This window comes from Hipposideros armiger, unplaced genomic scaffold (assembly GCF_001890085.2).
Source record: "Hipposideros armiger isolate ML-2016 unplaced genomic scaffold, ASM189008v1 scaffold_520, whole genome shotgun sequence".
Taxonomy (NCBI): Eukaryota; Metazoa; Chordata; class Mammalia; order Chiroptera; family Hipposideridae; genus Hipposideros; species Hipposideros armiger.
In genome coordinates, this window is record NW_017731870.1 from 66,095 (window position 1) to 84,153 (window position 18,059).

General features: G+C 37.4%; 1 protein-coding gene across 1 annotated transcript in view; it reads left to right on the forward strand.

Moving 5' to 3' along the window:
• The first annotated feature begins 213 nt into the window (after positions 1–213).
• The window catches only part of HACD4 (3-hydroxyacyl-CoA dehydratase 4), a 28,526-nt gene continuing 10,680 nt past the window's right edge, over positions 214–18,059 (forward strand). The window contains exons 1-4 of the mRNA XM_019668205.1: positions 214–452; positions 1,832–1,935; positions 4,483–4,610; positions 14,142–14,254. Of these exons, the coding sequence (XP_019523750.1) occupies positions 415–452; positions 1,832–1,935; positions 4,483–4,610; positions 14,142–14,254 (383 nt within the window). The 5' untranslated portion in view covers positions 214–414. The remainder of the gene's footprint in view (positions 453–1,831; positions 1,936–4,482; positions 4,611–14,141; positions 14,255–18,059) is intronic.

Sequence of the window (18,059 nt, forward strand, 5' to 3'; positions counted from 1 at the left end):
TGGCGCGATTGCCCGTTTTTGAAGGCCAGGTGGGAGGGCCCATTCATTTCCACGAGGCTGTAATGGAGTCTCAACCCAGAGATTAGGACATCCGGTAAGGAGCTGCGTGAGCCCGCCCGCAACGCCGGCGTGTGTGGCTGTGTTCCCGCCGCCGCTAGGCCAGGGCAGCCTGACGCACGTGCCGAGCCCCAGTGGGCCATTCGTGGTGCAGCGCCCTACCGCCGCTGGAGGAACTTGAGGAACTTGGTTTGCAGCTCGTGTCCATTGCACGACCTTGGTTTTTTGTTGTTTTTTTTAAATTGCTGAGTGTGGACAGGCCCCGCCCTTCCGCGCCGGGCCGCTGGGCTGCCCCTCCCCAGCTATCCCGAGGTGCTCCTTCCCGAACGGCGCTGGAGGGCCTGGCGGCGGCGGCCCATGGGGCCCATGGCACTGCCCGCCTGGCTGCAGCCCAGGTAGGGCGCTCGGCAGAGGCCGGAGGGGAGGGGCTGCGGGAGGAGGCAGGGCGGGGTCCCCCAACCCCATCGGCGGCTGGGCTGGCACTGGTGAGCGCCGAGCAGCGCAACCCTGCGCCTCGCATACCCGGGAGCTCTATACGGATATTAGTTACTTCAATTCTTTCCACAACCCTGGGAAGAAGGCTCTGTTATTTTACATATGCGGAAATAGGAAGGACAGGCTGCGTGGCCACCGCTTGATTTTGTGCGCTCTCTGCCAGTCATTCTTACTTTCTTCTCCCTTACCCCTCCCCACACCCGCATCCCTCCCCTTGATTTTCTCAGACGCAGTGTGTTTAGACGCAGAGTGAATTTTAGATTTACCTGCTGCCGAAACACCTAAACATGTGCATATTTGAGGGCCCAGTTCCGGAGAAACTGATTCAGTGGTCGGACCAGAGACTGTATGTTTAACCAACACTCCAAGTGATTCTGATGCTGAGAGGAATTCCTCTTCCTAACCCCTTTAGTAGCTTGTGTCATCTGTAGAGTAAAAGCATCAAGCTACACTGTAACTGCTTCCCAGCCTACTTGCCTTCTCAGAGGTTTCACATCTCCAACCAGGAGAAAACCTTGTATACACTGGTAGGGCCACTCCCAGTACCCTTTTGAACCCCCAGGAAACACTTCATCCAGTGCTAGTCTTAACTCCCTCAAACGCTTCTGTCACTCTTCTCTTAGTCATCTCTCCAGCAATCCATTTTTAAACTCAGCTTGACTTCCCTTTTCTGGCCTGAGCCACTAAACTGCCTTCTATGTGTGTGATGAAGGAAACATCTGCCCTTGCAAAAATAAGAGGCAGTGGTGAGATACTGACCCCAATCACACAATGCATTGATTGAAACGTCAGATATATCCAGTTACTGAATTATCCGCCATTTGGGAATGCCACCATAACCCCTCCTCTCCTGTAACGATAAACCAGTTAGTTCCCTCTCAAACTCTGCACTTAGAACACATTCACCATATCAATCATCCATTCCTGCCCCCAAATATTCCATTTCCCCCCAAAAAATATTCAAAGCAGTCTTTGCTACGCTTACTGTTATCCCTTGGTGAATAGCACGGTTAGGACTTTATCAAAGATGAAGTGGATTTTGAAATAGAACCAGATTTGGCTAAAGCAAATTCAGGATATTCATTAGTGGATGGTGTGTGCTATGGGTCCTTTCAAAATCTGATATGCGTTAGACAGGTAACCAAGTAAAAGACGCTGATATGGAATAGTTTTCTCTTGCTTGCTCAGGTTGGCCCATAGGTTAGTCAAAAGACACATGTACAATGCTGGAAGGATGATTATAAAGGAAGTGTTTAATGGTATTTTTCTGTATTTATAGGTATAGGAAGAATGCCTATCTTTTCCTCTACTACTTAATCCAGTTCTGTGGCCACTCATGGATATTAACAAATATGACAGCCAGATTCTTTTCATTTGGAAAAGGTAAAACTCCAAAACACTTTTTGATTTTTACCTGTTAATCCTCGTTTTCACCTATTCATGCTTATATTAACTTTTTCACTTCTATGAACTTCACCTAATATCCTTCACTTTTGTAAAATTTAGTGACCACATTTTCCAGTAACCATATTCTTGCTTAGTGCAAAAACCAAAACCTTTTTTGGAGAAGCGGGAGGTAAGATGAAGGTAAAGGGATTGGCTTTCTCCTGAACAGGCAATTTGCCCTGAAAATGTAGACATGGCATTGGGGTGGTACCATTTCTCTTTTTCTTCTTGGTTCTGCACCAAACCTGAGTATATTTGGTGTGTTTGGAGGAAATCTGTGAATTGCAGTGAACATTTTGTGCAGAGAAATCAGGAATTAACCAAATTCTTCCCTTATTTTTTTCTTTTTTCTTTTTTTATTTGAGCCATCCTGCCACCTGTTGGCAGCTCAGCAGCAGCTCAGCTTGGGCCAGGAATCGAACCGGTGACCCTGTTGCTCAGAGTCCGCACTCTTGAGCGAGCTCTTAACCAACTGAGCCACTTGGCCGGCCCCCCTTCCCTTATTCTTTATTCCCCAGGTTTAAGGTAACTGGAGACTACTAATAAATGAAAGACAAACTGTATATTTTCCAGGCCTTTTGTTCCCCTAAAAGAGTAATGTATCCCTAAGGACACACTTTGCAGATGACTCATCACTTATATGGGAGTTGGCACTAATGGTTTAAGTCATAAGCTTCCTCTAGTTTCCTAAAAAGTAAAAATTTTAAATAGCATTTCAATTTTCAAAAATGAATCACTAAATGATTGTCAAAATAACATTCTGTTCATGTTCTATCCCCACATGGGTAAGTATCATCACAGTTTATAACTGTTGGGTGACTTGACAATTTGAGCAGCTGCTGGTTTCAGCTAAAAACAAACATGTAGACTATATCTGGGAAAAGTCATGCTGTGCTCATCAGTTCAGACTTCTGTATCATCAGGAAATTAATCGACTTCTGAGGTATCATAAACTCTTTTATGTCTCTTTTTTTCTTACTGCAAATTTAGCAGAAAATTCTTGTCTTTGTTAAGAACCTCTAAAGATACAACCTAAGTCTTGAATTCAACTGAGTATTGTGAGTCTTCAGGAAAACACATGTGGTGGGCAAACTTCCTTTATATTAAAAAAAAAACAACAGTCATCCATTCTAGGCCTTGGAAGGGAGCTGTGGCTTTGTGGGCATGTTATAGCTCGAGTCATAGATGATGAACTTTCTTATGCTGCCTGGCCTTTCCAGTGGGAAAAACTGCTTTAGTCAGCAGTGTATTTATTTCTTAATTTTTATCCTGCCTTTTTAGTGACAGAAGCTACTGATTATTAAAGAAACACAACCTACTCATATGGAAGGCAGACTGCAAACAACTAAATGGGGGTTCTGTACAGTTCTTGAATCAATGTATAAATTAAATAAGCAGCTCCACCGCAGTCTAATCACCTGAACTAGCAACACGCGCTCCTCCCTTCGCGGAGTGGTGTAATTGACAACGTTCTGTTATAACAAGGGCAGGGCAGTGGACAAGAGCGGGACTGTCTAGACCTCAGGACTCATCTGTGAAATAGGGACAATGATAATAGTGCTCCATGAACTATCATCACGGGAATGATCCCTAGATGGCAGAGACAGCAAAGTCTTCCCTAGAAGTTTCTTCACAAGGCAAGATTTCATTTTGAAAAGTAAACCAATACACTTACCCTATTTAGAGGAACATTTGTTTTGCTCCCATTTCAGCTCCCTCCAAATGCGGTTTTTTATTTGGGCCTTCAGCAACGCAAACCCTGAAAGTCCCCATTAGAAGCCCAACTTCTAGTGTTTAAAGCTAACAGAAATCCAGGGGGTAGTGGGGCGGATGAATAGGGTAAAGGGGGTGATTGAAGACCAGACTTCAGGTGGTGAGCACATAATAGAGTATACGGGTACACCTGAAGTGAATGTTATTAACCAGTCATCTCAGTAAATGTAATAAAAACCTAACAAAAACCCCGAGAGCACTACCTAAGTATGTTTGGGACACAAATACTTGATACACATAAGATGTTGTTTGATATTATGGCATCATTCATGTCATTTCCATAAAGCTCTGAAATCATGTTTTTCTCATCTTTCATTTTCTTGTCAATGGAAAAGCTGTGAGCATAGCAGACTCTTTGATAAGCTCATCTCCAACCTGTTTACATTTGATGCAGTCTAGATTCTAGCTGGCTACTTTTTTGTGGAATTGCTTTATATGCTCATAAATAGGGATTAAATGCTATCGCTTTGGCCATGGAGCCTTCTTTTTCAAGTTTTTACTTCTTTTTGGAAGAGGAGCAATTAAAATGTACTACAATATGAAGTGCTTTCTTTGGCTGCATAGTCTTACTTTAGTAGTCTAGGAAATTTCTCACACATACAATTAAAAAAGGAGGTAAGTAATCTCAATGTTACTTAAAAGTGCAGCAGAGATTTGGGTTGTGGTCTAATTTTTACTTACTGTATTTGTATTTTTAATCACTGGACACAGATTCAATGGTTGACACTTTTTATGCTATTGGACTTGTGATGCGATTTTGCCAATCCATCTCCGTGTTGGAGTTGCTGCACATATATATCGGCATTGAATCAAACCATCTTCTTCCTAGGTTTCTGCAGGTAGGTTTTAGTCATGTTATTATTATTGAATCTGTTTCATATTTAATGTGTTCTATTCATAGACTCTCTTGACTTTATGGCATTTAAAAAGCCAGTCTTTGCTAATTTACAACTCAGGTCCTTACTGAGAATTCCATGAAAAAAATCATCTCATCCTCAAACATTGCATAGTTTGGAAGGGCCAATTGGAAACATTTGGGGGCAATAAGGCTTGCTGCTCTGTGCAACACTGCAGTGCTCTGCCTCTATTTTGTGAGGAGGTTTCACAGTCTCCCTATTCTCACTCTGCCAGCGCCCTAGGCAGCATAGGACAAAGGAGAGGCATAGGGTTGGAGCCATTCAGACGTGGGTTTGATGCCTGGTTCCTCCACCTACCACTGTGGGATTGAATCACCCACAGTCATTAGGCTGTTTTGGGGGAAAGGACACACACAATACCTGACAAAGAGTAGAGGATTAAAAAAAAAGAAAAGTTTTATTCTTAACTGTTTGAGAAACCTCCATATTGTTTTCCATAGTGGCTGCACTAATTTACATTCCCACCAGCAGTTCCCTTTTTGTCCACAACCTCTCCAATGCCTGTTTCTTGTCTTGTTGATAATAGCCATTCTCATGGGTGTGAGGTGGTATCTCATTGTGGTTTTGATTTGCATTTCCCTAATAGCTAGTGATGTTGAACATCTTTTCATGTATCTGTTGGCCATCTGTATGTCTTCCTTGGAAAAGTGTAATAATTCAGGTCCTCTGCCCAATTTCAAATCAGATTATTTGTTTTCTATGTTGTTGAGTTGTGCAAGTTCTTTATATAGTTTGGATATTAGCCCCAGATGTCAAATTATAATCTTGTACATCTGAAAATTATAAAATGCTATTAACCAATGTTACCCCAATACATTTAAATTTTTAAAAAAGTTCCTTTCATCCCTGTTTAGAGAATAGACTACTCCCCAGCCATTTCTTGTTCACTCTGCCACTTTTACTGACTACAAAGGGGAAAGAAAGATTATTCATGGTTATCTAGCATAGTGTCTAATCATAGACTTGGGGATCAATCAGACCGGGATTCAAATCCCAGTTTTAAACAAATCATATAATTTTTCTGAACCTCATTTTCTCATGTGATGTGGAAATAACATGTATCTCATGGAATAACTGAGAAAATGGGTGGGATAAGTTCTCAGCACTTAAAGAATACAATATCTGGTAGCTATTGCTATTATTTTAGCTATTACTTGTTCTCTCTACCATGTCTCTAGCCCTAGATGACCGTGTTCCTTTTAAAGGCAGGTTGAAGGAAGATGGGAAATCTGTTGGTAAAGATTTAATATCAGAAATTGTTGCTGGATTAAGGCAAGAAAAATGTAAAAAGTCGTATTTTCCATAAAAAAGGAGAGAGAAGCATTAAGTGACTATAATATGAACATGTATTTAAAATCTACGGAAAAAGGCACTTACATGAATATGATTTAAACTGTTCACAAAATAAATTAGAAAAATGAATAAATAACTAAATTTGACAAATTTGCATTGTAAAAATAACTGAAATGTCAGAATCTGATTGTATGGCCAGCGCTTAGTAAAGTGTTTAGAACATAAACACACACCTTAAAGTTTGGTTGAATGAAGGAGTGACATAGTCCCTTGTATTAAAATTTGCTTGAAATACCATGAAAGTTTAAAAGATGGAAATAATATAATCTTGAGCCTAATAGGAACTCAATATTAGAAGTTTATGGGATTTTTAAATTTTACTTATTAAATAAAAGTAAAGAAATAGTATTCATTAGGATGAAGACATTGTAAGTGTCGAAATATCAAATGTAAAATAAAAATCAGCAATATTTACAGTATGAACTATTAATAACGAAGCAGTCAGTTAGCTAGCCAAGACCTAGAGGAAATTCCCTTAAATGTATTTTCTTACAAAATAAAAGGAGTACATATCTGTCCCAGAAGAAGCATATTATTTGGGAACAAGATTTATTGGTGTTTATTACTTGTTAACAACCAGAATGCATATAGCACCAGTATCCTATAATGCTAATTTTAGAGAAAAAAAATTAACAACCCAGGCTAAGTGAAAGTTGTATTCTATCACATGGACTTATTTTTCTTGGGGCATGATCAAATTCACCTAAAATTTAAGTCATGTTTTCTTTCGGCTTACTTTTTTAGACTTTTTACTTTTATAGGATAAATTGGCTAATATTAATTTCAGCACTTTCAAAATTAAGAGTAGTGTTATTTCAGCTATTGCCAATGTAAAGAATGCAAGTGACAAACAGCACAGGTAAATTTTTAAGAAAGAAAAAAAGAACCTTGTGTAGGCCTAGAAAATATGCACAGTTTTTATGCTTTCTAAAATTATGTAGGCTTGCCTAAGAAATTATTATACAAGCTTGAAATTTGATTTCTTGAAGTTCCAGAAATTCCAGAATATTCAAGTGTGATTTTAATGCTATTCATTGAAGCTGTAATGACTTACAGAAATATGATCACTGTCATCAAACTATATCCCGGATTGGTAATTAAAAAAACAATGGCAAGTATACATTGAAGTTTTTTAGTCAAAGGTGAGGTTGCAAATTCTACTGTTAATGAGGCTCAAATGATTTTTAAGTTTTTATTGTTGAGAGGGACAAGTCAGGGATCACCACAGTAGGGAGGACAATTACCATTTTCATCCTAGGGCTGATTATTAATAATTTTTGTTGATTGTCTTCTTTTTCTCTCTTTGACATTTTATCTGTCTTCTGTTTCTTTTATTCACTTACTATCTTTTCTATGGTTTTCAGAATGGACATGGTATTGGAGAAAACTTCAAGGCCACATGTCATCATATCCAAAGTTTCATTTTCTCCCCCTTGCCTTTATTAGTATTCTGCAGACAATTAGAATTCACTCATTATGAGATGACTCCGAGGCCCCTACCTTAAAATAGTCAAATAAAACTCTAATCTTTCCAAACAAAACTTGTGTAATCTCTCTTGGTTTTCCCGTTTCCTCATTTTTAAGAAACTGTAGTTAAGAATGTGGCTAAGCTACTTACACAGTAATCCTAGCTGATTGCATACTGTATCTTGAGAAATGCATGGTGTGCATGGATTCAAGTAGGCTGAAACACTTGTCTGCACATTTGGGATGTTGTTTTGCCATTACCTTTGTGAGATTGCTGAGTCTCACAACTGAATTCTCTTTCTGGGAGCTGGGCTTCCAAAATATCAAGATAAGTAATTCCAAAAAGTAGTAGGAATGACAAGCTAATTGAGCAGGTAGAATTATATGAATCAAATGGTGGTGGTGTTTGTATAGGGGGTGTTTGCTTTTTGTGTTTTGTTCTGTGCATTTTTTAAATGTTTTCTACACATACCTTTCTTTTGACACTTAAGGAAAACCCATTATGAATTTCTAGAATTGCACACAATTGCTAAATGAAGAAGAGGGGGAAACCTACTGATAATAAGACTATACTAATTTAACACACATGTATATTTTTATGTGTTTAAAAAGTACATGTTAGGGGAAAAGGGCAAAACTATAACATAGTTGTTTACAGATATCTGTTTTTGGAAATGATTACATACCAATTAAAATTATATAAGGAAATATAGTTAACATTTGATATTTTTAATTTATAAAATGAGAAAGTAAAAAGGTCCAAAAGATGCATATAACTATTATAAGAAATAATAATGTAAGTAGGCATGTCAGCACTCCGACCCCTTCCTCCCAAATGAGCTTGCATATTTTATTAGCTTGGTAAAAAAGAGTTGAATTGAGAAATTAGTTTATTTCCATAGGTTTAATCACAACAATGTGGCTTTTACAGAGCAGAAATACTACCAACCCTGAAGTATTGATTTTGTTCTGACTTTGCTTGAGTGGTCGCCTGAGAAAGGTTTTTATTGATGGAGCTTGAGGATGCTTCAACCCAAGGAGAGGGGGAAATAACCGCAAACCCAACCTTTGTATCTTGACCTTAGATTGATGTGCCTTCAGAAAACCCTCGGAGTAATCCAGTTTACTCCTTTACCTTTTGAGAAATGCTTGAAATGCAAAGACTTCATACAGAAGTGAATTAAAATGGCTAAATTCTGCATCCTTTTCTTTGCATCACAATAAACAGGGCTGCACATATATTAATAGTACACGATTTTTAAAATCTATAAATAAAAACTATAGGAATTATTACCCCAAAATGGTGCCTACAGAAATTCCATCTGTGAGCCCCAATTTCAAGAACTATCTTTGTATTTACCGATATCACTTCCTATGTCTGATAGGGCAAGCAGGGGTCCGCTGGCCAAACACCACTCAAAAGATTTCAGTCACAGATTCTTATGAGAACAAATATACAGGAAATCTCAAAGGAGAGTATCTTAAAGTAAACCCTTTTATGAAAACGGTTAGGTTTCACCTTTATTTCTTTTTAGCTGTGAAGCAGGTACTTCTTTGCATTGCTAGAGTAAACAACCCTCTGATTTTCCATAAAATCATATAGATTTTTCTCACCAGTTTTGAGCTGGGAACAGTATTATATTGTTAGAGATAAAACTGAAGATAGTGTCAAGCTGTGAGAGTCTCAAAACTGCAAAGCCTCCTGGGAATAAATTACACACACAAGTCACTTTGTAGGTAAGATTTTAGATTTTTCCTCTGTATTTTGCATTTGATTCATGGAGTTCTTCAGTGTGATGATTATAAAGCTACATTCACAGTATAATTTTAAATATGCCGAGATTAACGTTTTATTCACTGATACTCTTGATTATCTATGTAGAAAAAGTGTATTTTCCTGTAAATATACTAATCACTACATTAAATTATATTTATTTTCTTAATAATAATAGCTTACACTTATTTAGGGCCTTCTATGTGCCAAATAGTTTTCTAAATTCTTCACTTGCATTAATCCATTTACTCTTCATAATCTTATACTTTATAATAATTGATATCTCTGGTATAATTACTTACCACAAAAGTCAAATAAATTATCCGAGGTCACATAAATTGTGAATGGAGGAGGAAAATTTTGGATTTAGGCTATTTGTCCTGAACTCTCAACTATTATGCTATATTTGTTTACTGTCTATCTCACCAAGTAGGACGTAACTACCATGAGGGTTGGGACTAGGTCTTGTTCCTAGCTGTATTTCCTGGGACCCAGAACAGTTCACTCAATAAATATCTATTGCATGATGAATAAATAAACACAAAATTTAAAACTAGAATTGTTTAAATGCTTTTGTCTTCTAGAAGAAAGTAGTTGGTGGCTTTTGAACATATAAGCGTTGTATTTCTGATTCTCAACAAAAGTTCACAGGATTGAACTTAATCCTGTGAAATAGTAAAATAATAGTCTAAATTGAGGCTAAAATTTATTTTTAAAATTCTAGAAGCTCTCCCTATAGCTGAAGTATCATTTTACCCTTTCAATAGTTTATAACTAAAGTGCTAGCTGCAATGTATAAAGTAACAACTTGGTTGTAGTCACTGTTTAACCTGGAGTTTAAGATTCCCAAATAGAACATAAAAATGCAAAATGTTTTTATTTTATAGTTACCATACTTTTGAGCAGCTCACATTACCACCATGTTTAATTTGGCCTAAGTTATAGAGGTTTTTTTTTAAACTGTACTTTTATTCTACCTGTTTGAGTTGCACTAAACATTATTCCATTCATTAGTAATTAGTCATGTTCTCATAGGATTTGTTTAAAATGACAAAGTGCTAAGTTCTCCCAATGTAAAGCTCCAAATAACTGGTGAAATTATTATATGTCAAGAAAAGTAAAAAGTTTAAAAAGTCTATTCTTTAAAATTGTTTTGGTATTGATTTACAAAATCAAGGAAGTTCTTATTTTAAGGTTTAACTTTTGAGGAGGGGCTTTTTTTTTTCTTTTCTTTCTTTCTTTATTTTTTTATTGTTAGTTTCAGGTGTACAGAACAATACAATAGTTACCCTTTTTCACCCTCACCAGGTAACAACCCCCCTCCCCTCATCTATTGCCCTCCCACCCCCGATATGCTTATCTATTACAATTCCATTGAATCCGTTCCTGCTCTCTACTCCATGTCCCGAGACTATATGTATATATAATTATAGTTGACATACTATATTATTCAACATCAGCTTCAGAAATACAATGCGGTGGTCAGGCCTCTACATCGACTATGAAGTGGACTCCCCAACAGGACATGGGTCCATCTGGCCCCCTAAGAAATACTTACAACATTATAGATTATATTCCTTGGACTGTCTTTTTCTATCCCTGAGGCCATATTACAATTACCAATTTGTATTGTCTCATCCCTTCCCCTTCTCCTTCATCCCCACCCCCTCCCAACTAACAACCCTCAGTTCTTCCTCTGTGTCTCTGAGACTATCTCCATCCACTTCTCCCATCCATTCAGTTCCTTAGAATCCACATATAAGTGAGATCATATGATATTTGTCTTTCTCTGACTGACTTATTTCACTTAGCATAATGTTCTCTAGTTCCATCCATATTGTTGCAAAGGGTACTATTTCCTTCTTCTTTATAGCTGAATAATACTCCATTGTGTAAATGTACCAAAGTTTCTTAATCCAGTCATCTACCGATGGGCATTTTGGTTGTTTCCAAGTCTTAGCTATTGTGAATAACGCCGCAATGAACATAGGGGTACATATATTTTTTCGGATTAATGTCTTGGGATTTTTTGGATAAATACCTAAGAGTGGGATTGCTGGGTCATAAGGTAGTTCCATTTTCAGATTTTTGAGGTGCCTCCATACTGATTTCCATAATGGCTGCACCAGTTTGCAGTCCCACCAACAGTGCACCAGGGTTCCCTTTTCCCCACAGTCTCGCCAGCATTTGTTGTTTGTTGATTTATTGATGATAGCCATTCTGACCGGGGTGAGGTGGTATCTCATTGTGGTTTTAATTTGCATTTCCCTAATGCTAAGTGATGTTGAACATTTTTTCATATGCCTGTTGGCCATTTTTAAAAGAATAGACTATAACCTGTATAGGCACAGGGGTAGCCCATAAAATAATAAAGGTGATTATGTCTTAGTGTTTCAGAACAAGGGATTTAGAATCACATTGTCTAGACTTTAATTCCAAATCTGTAGGCAGTTCATTGTCACTTTGTAAAATGCAGAGGCAGATAATAACACTTCTTAAGGTTGGTTAGGGAGATTAAATGAGATGATGTATATTTGGAACCTGGCAGAAAGTAACAAATAAATATTGTTTTTTATCAATTTAGGAATATCTCCACCTAAGTCCTCCCATTGTATTGCCATTGAATGGTTGAGTTAGAGTTAGATAACCATCAGATAATTTGTTCATTAGACTGACATTATATGGTTAGGACTTCACATACTCTCATGTATGTTCATGGTTGTATGTTTTGGGGTCATGTGATTGCTGATTTCTATGCAGTTGGGATCCTATGATCAACATGCCACAGACCTTCAAGTGATGCTTTTCAACAGGGTTAGCTTCATTGTGCAACTCCAGCCTCTCTCTTTTAGGAAATTTCCCCCTCTGTACTCACCAGTTAAGGGGCAGTCTGACAACATGGATAGCTTACAACTCTGGAAACCAGGAAACTTGGGATATATAGGTTTCCAGGTCTGCCACTAGTTTGAGCAAATCACTTACTTTCTCTGGTTCTCAAATTCCTTATTTGTAAAAAGGTGGAGTTGGGCTAGTATCTGGAGGGGACCGTAGAAAGCTATCTTATCAAGAGGCGTCTAAGTTTTTTCTTTCAGTACTCAGCCATGTAATTAGAATATGTGTTTTGTGTATGCATTCATGTGTGTATATCTCCTGAGATTTTTATCAAAAAGTAGATGATTTTCCTAATTAGCAGGCACTAATCAAATGTAAGATTAGGCAGCTCCTAAGTACTTGTTTGTGGCCAAGATCTTGTATCTGAAGGCTGCCAAGTATCATGGACAGCAAGCTTGGATCGTTCAGTAATTATCATTGCAGTTAAGTGTAATTCATTCTATAACAATAAGTAAATTAAATCAAGAAACTAGGGCATTGTAATGAAAGACTGACAAAAGAAAAACAGCTATGTAGATATCTTCAATAGATTGACTAAGGTTTGAATCATATCTAATTCCCATAGCTAAGCAAGGATGCTCTTGACTCACTGCTGTAGTCATAAACATGCTGATGGAGCTTATACATGTGGATTTCTGATCATGTGGCACTCTGTTGGCACATCTTGGATTTCTCTGCACTAAGTGATTTTCCAGGACTAACAGCCTGTGAGTCTAAGTCATAGATTATCCCAGTCTTTTAGCCTTGATCTGCTTTAAAAATAAAGACAGCTATTGAAAAATACAAAGCAATCCTCCCCTTTCCTTTAACACTAATATGCTCCCTCCATCTCCAGTACATTTTCCTTTGACCATTGAGAGCAAAGTAAATGTTCTATTAAAAAAAACATAAAAATGCACACTGTACAGGGGATATTAATATAACATAAGAAGGCACATTATATTTAGATTGGGAAAAAGGAATGTATTCTCTGAGGTCAGTTATTGGAGCTAAGCCACAAGTGTGTGAATTCTCAATGATTTGTAAATGCTTACTGACTTGAAGAAAATGAGTATGTTGAATTCTTTTCATTTCCCACTAGCTTGTGAGGGTTAGGATTATATTACTCCCCTTCCCCTTCTCCCTGTGGCCCCCACTTAAAAAAAAAAGCTATGATGGCTTCTCTGTTGGATGAAATTAAAATTTTTCGGCCTGTCATTCAAAGCCCTTCACAACCCAGCCCCCAACACGTTTTCAATTTTATCTCTTATTATTCCCTTCTAAGCACCCCACTCTAGCCCCCAGGGTTTCTCATTACTTGCTGGTGCGCTTGGCATTTTCACATCTCTGCCTCTCTGCTCAGGCTGCTCCTTTGGCCTGGCAAGCCTTTTCTCCTATCCAGTCTACCTCACAAACTCCTACCTATTCCTTAAGATCCCACTGAAGTGTTGTCTGTCTTCATAAATCTCTCTGTGCTTTTCTGCAGACAGGTATTTCCCTCACCTGTGCTCCGGTACTTCGCATGTTAAGCGACAGCATTATTCACACAGTGTTAGATTTACTGCCTCATATTTTCTTGCCATTGCTATCCTCTGGAGCAAGGGCCATGCTTTCATTACATATATAATCTTAGCTTCTAATACATAGCAGACACTCAATAAAAGCTTGCCAAAGTGAATAAAAACATGTGTGCATGTATTACAAGAAGGGAAATATCTGATTCACATAAAATATGTTATCTTTTCATTCATTATATATGATTTGGAGGATACAAAAAAGAAAAAAACCCCAAAAAACCAACAAAAAGGAGGAAATGAAATTCACCCAGAACCCTAATCCCTGAGATCATGTTAATGGTTTAGGGTACATATTTCCAGTTAAAGCATACTTGTAAGAGGAACTCTGGTTTTTAAAATTAGAAAATTACCTACATGCTTAACAGATGATCCTAATTCTTGACTTTGCTGTTTTTTTTGTTTTGTTGTTAGCTCACAGAGCGAATCATCATCCTCTTTGTGGTGATCACCAGCCAAGAGGAAGTCCAAGAGAAATATGTGGTGTGTGTTTTATTCATCTTTTGGAATCTATTGGATATGGCTAGGTAAGGAGGCAAAATGATCTCTTAAAACAAAGGCAAATTGCTTTCTGCAGTGAAAGCAGTAATAGCTGCTTACATTTGGTTACTCGGAATGAGAGAAAATCATAACCCCTTTTCAAATTATTTTATCTTGACATGGAAATGTATTTTTAGTGCTCTCCATCATGGGCATATGAAAGATAATGAGAACCTACCATGGTGTTATAAGAGCCAATCAGCGCAGGTCTGCAGCAGCAGACTTGGCATGCACCCGTGTGGAATAAACCTCACGGCTGTTTGCTAATGAAAGACATTCCTTGCAATCGCTGTGGTACATGTTACTCTAATAAGCAAAGCAAGACTTTTATTATATCATGTCAGAACTTACAAAGTTGGTTTCTGTGAATTTGAGAATATTGAAAATATAGGGCCCTCATCTCTCTGGGGGAAAATGCACCTCCACATGCATTTTTGTATGCAATTCCAGGGGGTTCAAACGACTGACGTTCTTTCATGGACTACCCGGAAGTCCATGGGCAATCCATGGGCAGAAGGTTCAAGAAGCTTTGCTTACTCTAGATTGTCTTCAGTTTCCTTCTCATTCTAAAACGTTGCAACTAGATGAACCTAAATAATGGGTTGAAGCCTACAGTGAATTCGAATGAAATATTTTGTTGAATGAAAATGACTATAATTTTTGTATATTTCCTAGTAAGTTATTTCTCATTTTTAACTGATAGTTTTGTAGACTTGGAACAAACTTCATGGATGTTTGTAGCCCATGACTCCTTGTTCATGAGACCTGGAGCCTCATTTGGGATGGTGGCTTTCTAATGTATTATCCTCTGGTATGCCCAACTCTTTCAGTGTTGATTCAGGTTCAGATAAGCTCAGCAGACCCATTAGAGCATAAAGCAACTTGTGCATTGAGAGCAGTATCATGACATCATGGAAAGACTTTTGGAGATAAAAGTAGATCTCAGAGTAAACCCCACCTCCACCACTTACTTGCTATATGATCTTGGGCAAATCACTTAATCTTTTTTTTTTAAGTAACAGCATCGAGATAATTCACATACCTTAAAATTCACCCTTTTAAATTATAAAATTTGGTTTTTAATATATTCAAAGACATGTGCAACCATTGCCACTACTTAGTTTGAGAACATTTTCATCACCCTCAAAAGCAACCCTAAACCTGTTAGCAGTCACTCCTATTCCCTGCTCCTCCCAGCTTCTGTCAACCAACATATTGTCTCTAAGAATTTACCTATTCTGGACATTTCATATAAATGGAGTCATACAATATGTGACGTTTTGTGACTGGCTTCTTTCATTTAGCATGTTTTCAAGGTTCATCCATACTGTAACATGTATCAGTACTTCATTCCTTTTTATGGCTGAATACTATTCCCTTATACTGATATATCACATTTTATTTATCCATTCATTAGTTGATTGAGATTTGGGTGGTTTCTACCTTTTGGTCATGAGGAATAGCCAGGTGCAAGTTTTTGTGTGCACATTTTCATTTAACGTAGGGGAGAAATTCCTGAGCATCTAACCTTTTTGAAACTTTTGTTTCCTCTGTAAAACTTATCCTAGAATGACCTTTAAAAGTAAGGACCAGGGAACTTCCTCCACCTGATACAGGTATTTATAAAAAATTCACAGCTAACGTGATGGTTATTGATGAAAGACTGATGCTGTCCTCCTAAGATAAGGAACAAGACAAGCGCGTCCACTCTAACCACTTCTATTTACTATTGTACTGGAAGTTTTGCCTATGGCAATGAGGCAAGAAAATGATGTAAAAAGCATTCTTATTATACAGGAAGGAGTAAAACTGTCTTTATTGGCAGATAACATGATCTTATATGTAAAAAAATCATAAGGAATCCACTAAATATTAGAACTAATAAACTAGTTAAGCAAGGTGTTAGAATACAAAATCAATATACAAATATCAGTTGTATTTACACTTGTCATGACCTAAAGTAAAATTAAGACAACAATTCCATTTACAATAGCATCAAAAAATAAAGTAGAAACAAATTTAACAAAATATGTACAGAACTTGTTTGCTGAAAACTATATAACAGTTGTTGAAAGAAATTAAAGAGGATCAAAATAAATGGAAAGATATCCCATGTGTAGGGGTTGAAAACTTAATATTGTTCAGACAGCAACACTCCCCAAATTGATCAACAGATTCAATATCATCCCTATCAGAATCCCAGCTGGGTTCTTTGCAGGAATTGAGAAGCTGATCCTAAAACTCATATAGAAACTCAAGGAACCCAGAATAGCCAAAACAATCTTGAAAAAGAAGAACATAGTTGGAAGACTCACACTTCCCAATTTCAAAACTTACTACAAAGCAACAATAATCAAGAGTGTGATAATGGCATATCATGGAAGAGAATTGATGATGTCTAGAGATAAACTCTCTCATTTATGGCCAGCTGATTTTTGACAAGGGTGTCAAGACCATTCAGTAGTCTTTTCAACAAGGTGCTGGGACAACTGGATATCCACATGCAAAACAATGAAGTTGAACTCTTACCTAATACCATATAAAAAATGAACTCAAAATAATTAAAAAACCTAAATGTATGAGCTAAAACTATAAAATTCTTAGAAGAAAACATAGGGGTAAATCTTTGTGATCTTGGATTTGACAATGGATTCTTAAATGTGACACCAAAAACACAAGCAACAAAAGAAAAAAGATACATTGGATTTCATCAAAAGTGGCTTTTAAACATACCTACTCTTGTAGTAAAGAAAAAAGAAGTTAGTGAGATACCATTTTTCACTTGGATAAAGATAAAAAAGTTTGATAACATGCCATGTTTAGTAAGGATTTGCACTGTTAAGTATATAGTATATAAAATATATATTATATTATATATATACACACATAGATAAGCATATGCAAAAATATTTGTGAAAGAATACATAAGAAACTGGCATTGGTCATAACCTTTGAGGAGTGGAATTGGGGTCCTGGAATGAGAGAAAGATTTACTTTTCACCATTCATGTTTTCAGGGTTTGGGATTTTGTTTCGCCATATGTATTCACTACCTATTCCAGTAGTTCTCAAAGTATGGCCCCTGGACCTGTGGCATCAGCATCACCTGGAACTTGTTTGTAATACAAATTCCCGGCTCAGGTTCCACATCAGACCCACTGGATCGGACACTTTGGGGGTAGGCCCTAGCAGTGTGTGCCTTATGAAGCGCTCCGGGTGATTGTCGTGTATGCTTAAGCTTACTGCCCATTCAGAGAACAACTAAAAAATGACTACATTACAGAGGCAGGTTTTTAACTACCTACTGTAACCCAAACAAGCTCCTCAGGACAGTTCTTTAATTGATCACATAAGATGGCACAACTCCATAAGCAGAGGGATGCCAAACAGGGATTTAGAAGTCATAATTTTATTTTAAAAAATTTATTCCCTAGATATTTACAAGTTTTGTCTGTCTTAAAAATTCTAGCTGCTTGTTGCATAAAATAGGCTTGGCTTCTGAGTGAAACTGAAGTCACTAAGCAAGGAAACTTATAATTGGCTGGGGAAGGGATATGAGTTAAATTTTTTTCTGTATAGCTCCATAATTATCCACGATCCACTCCAGGAGGGAAACCAGACCAATATGGTGCCCTCTCCCCATTTTTTTAAACCTCTTCTCCAACTTAAATTATAGAAAATAAAGTATGGAATCTACACACATTCTAGTTTTATCTGTGTATTTAATTACCTAGTAAAGGATTGCATTCTCTTGTTATTTCCCAGACATCAACAGCAAATGGTGCTTATGAGT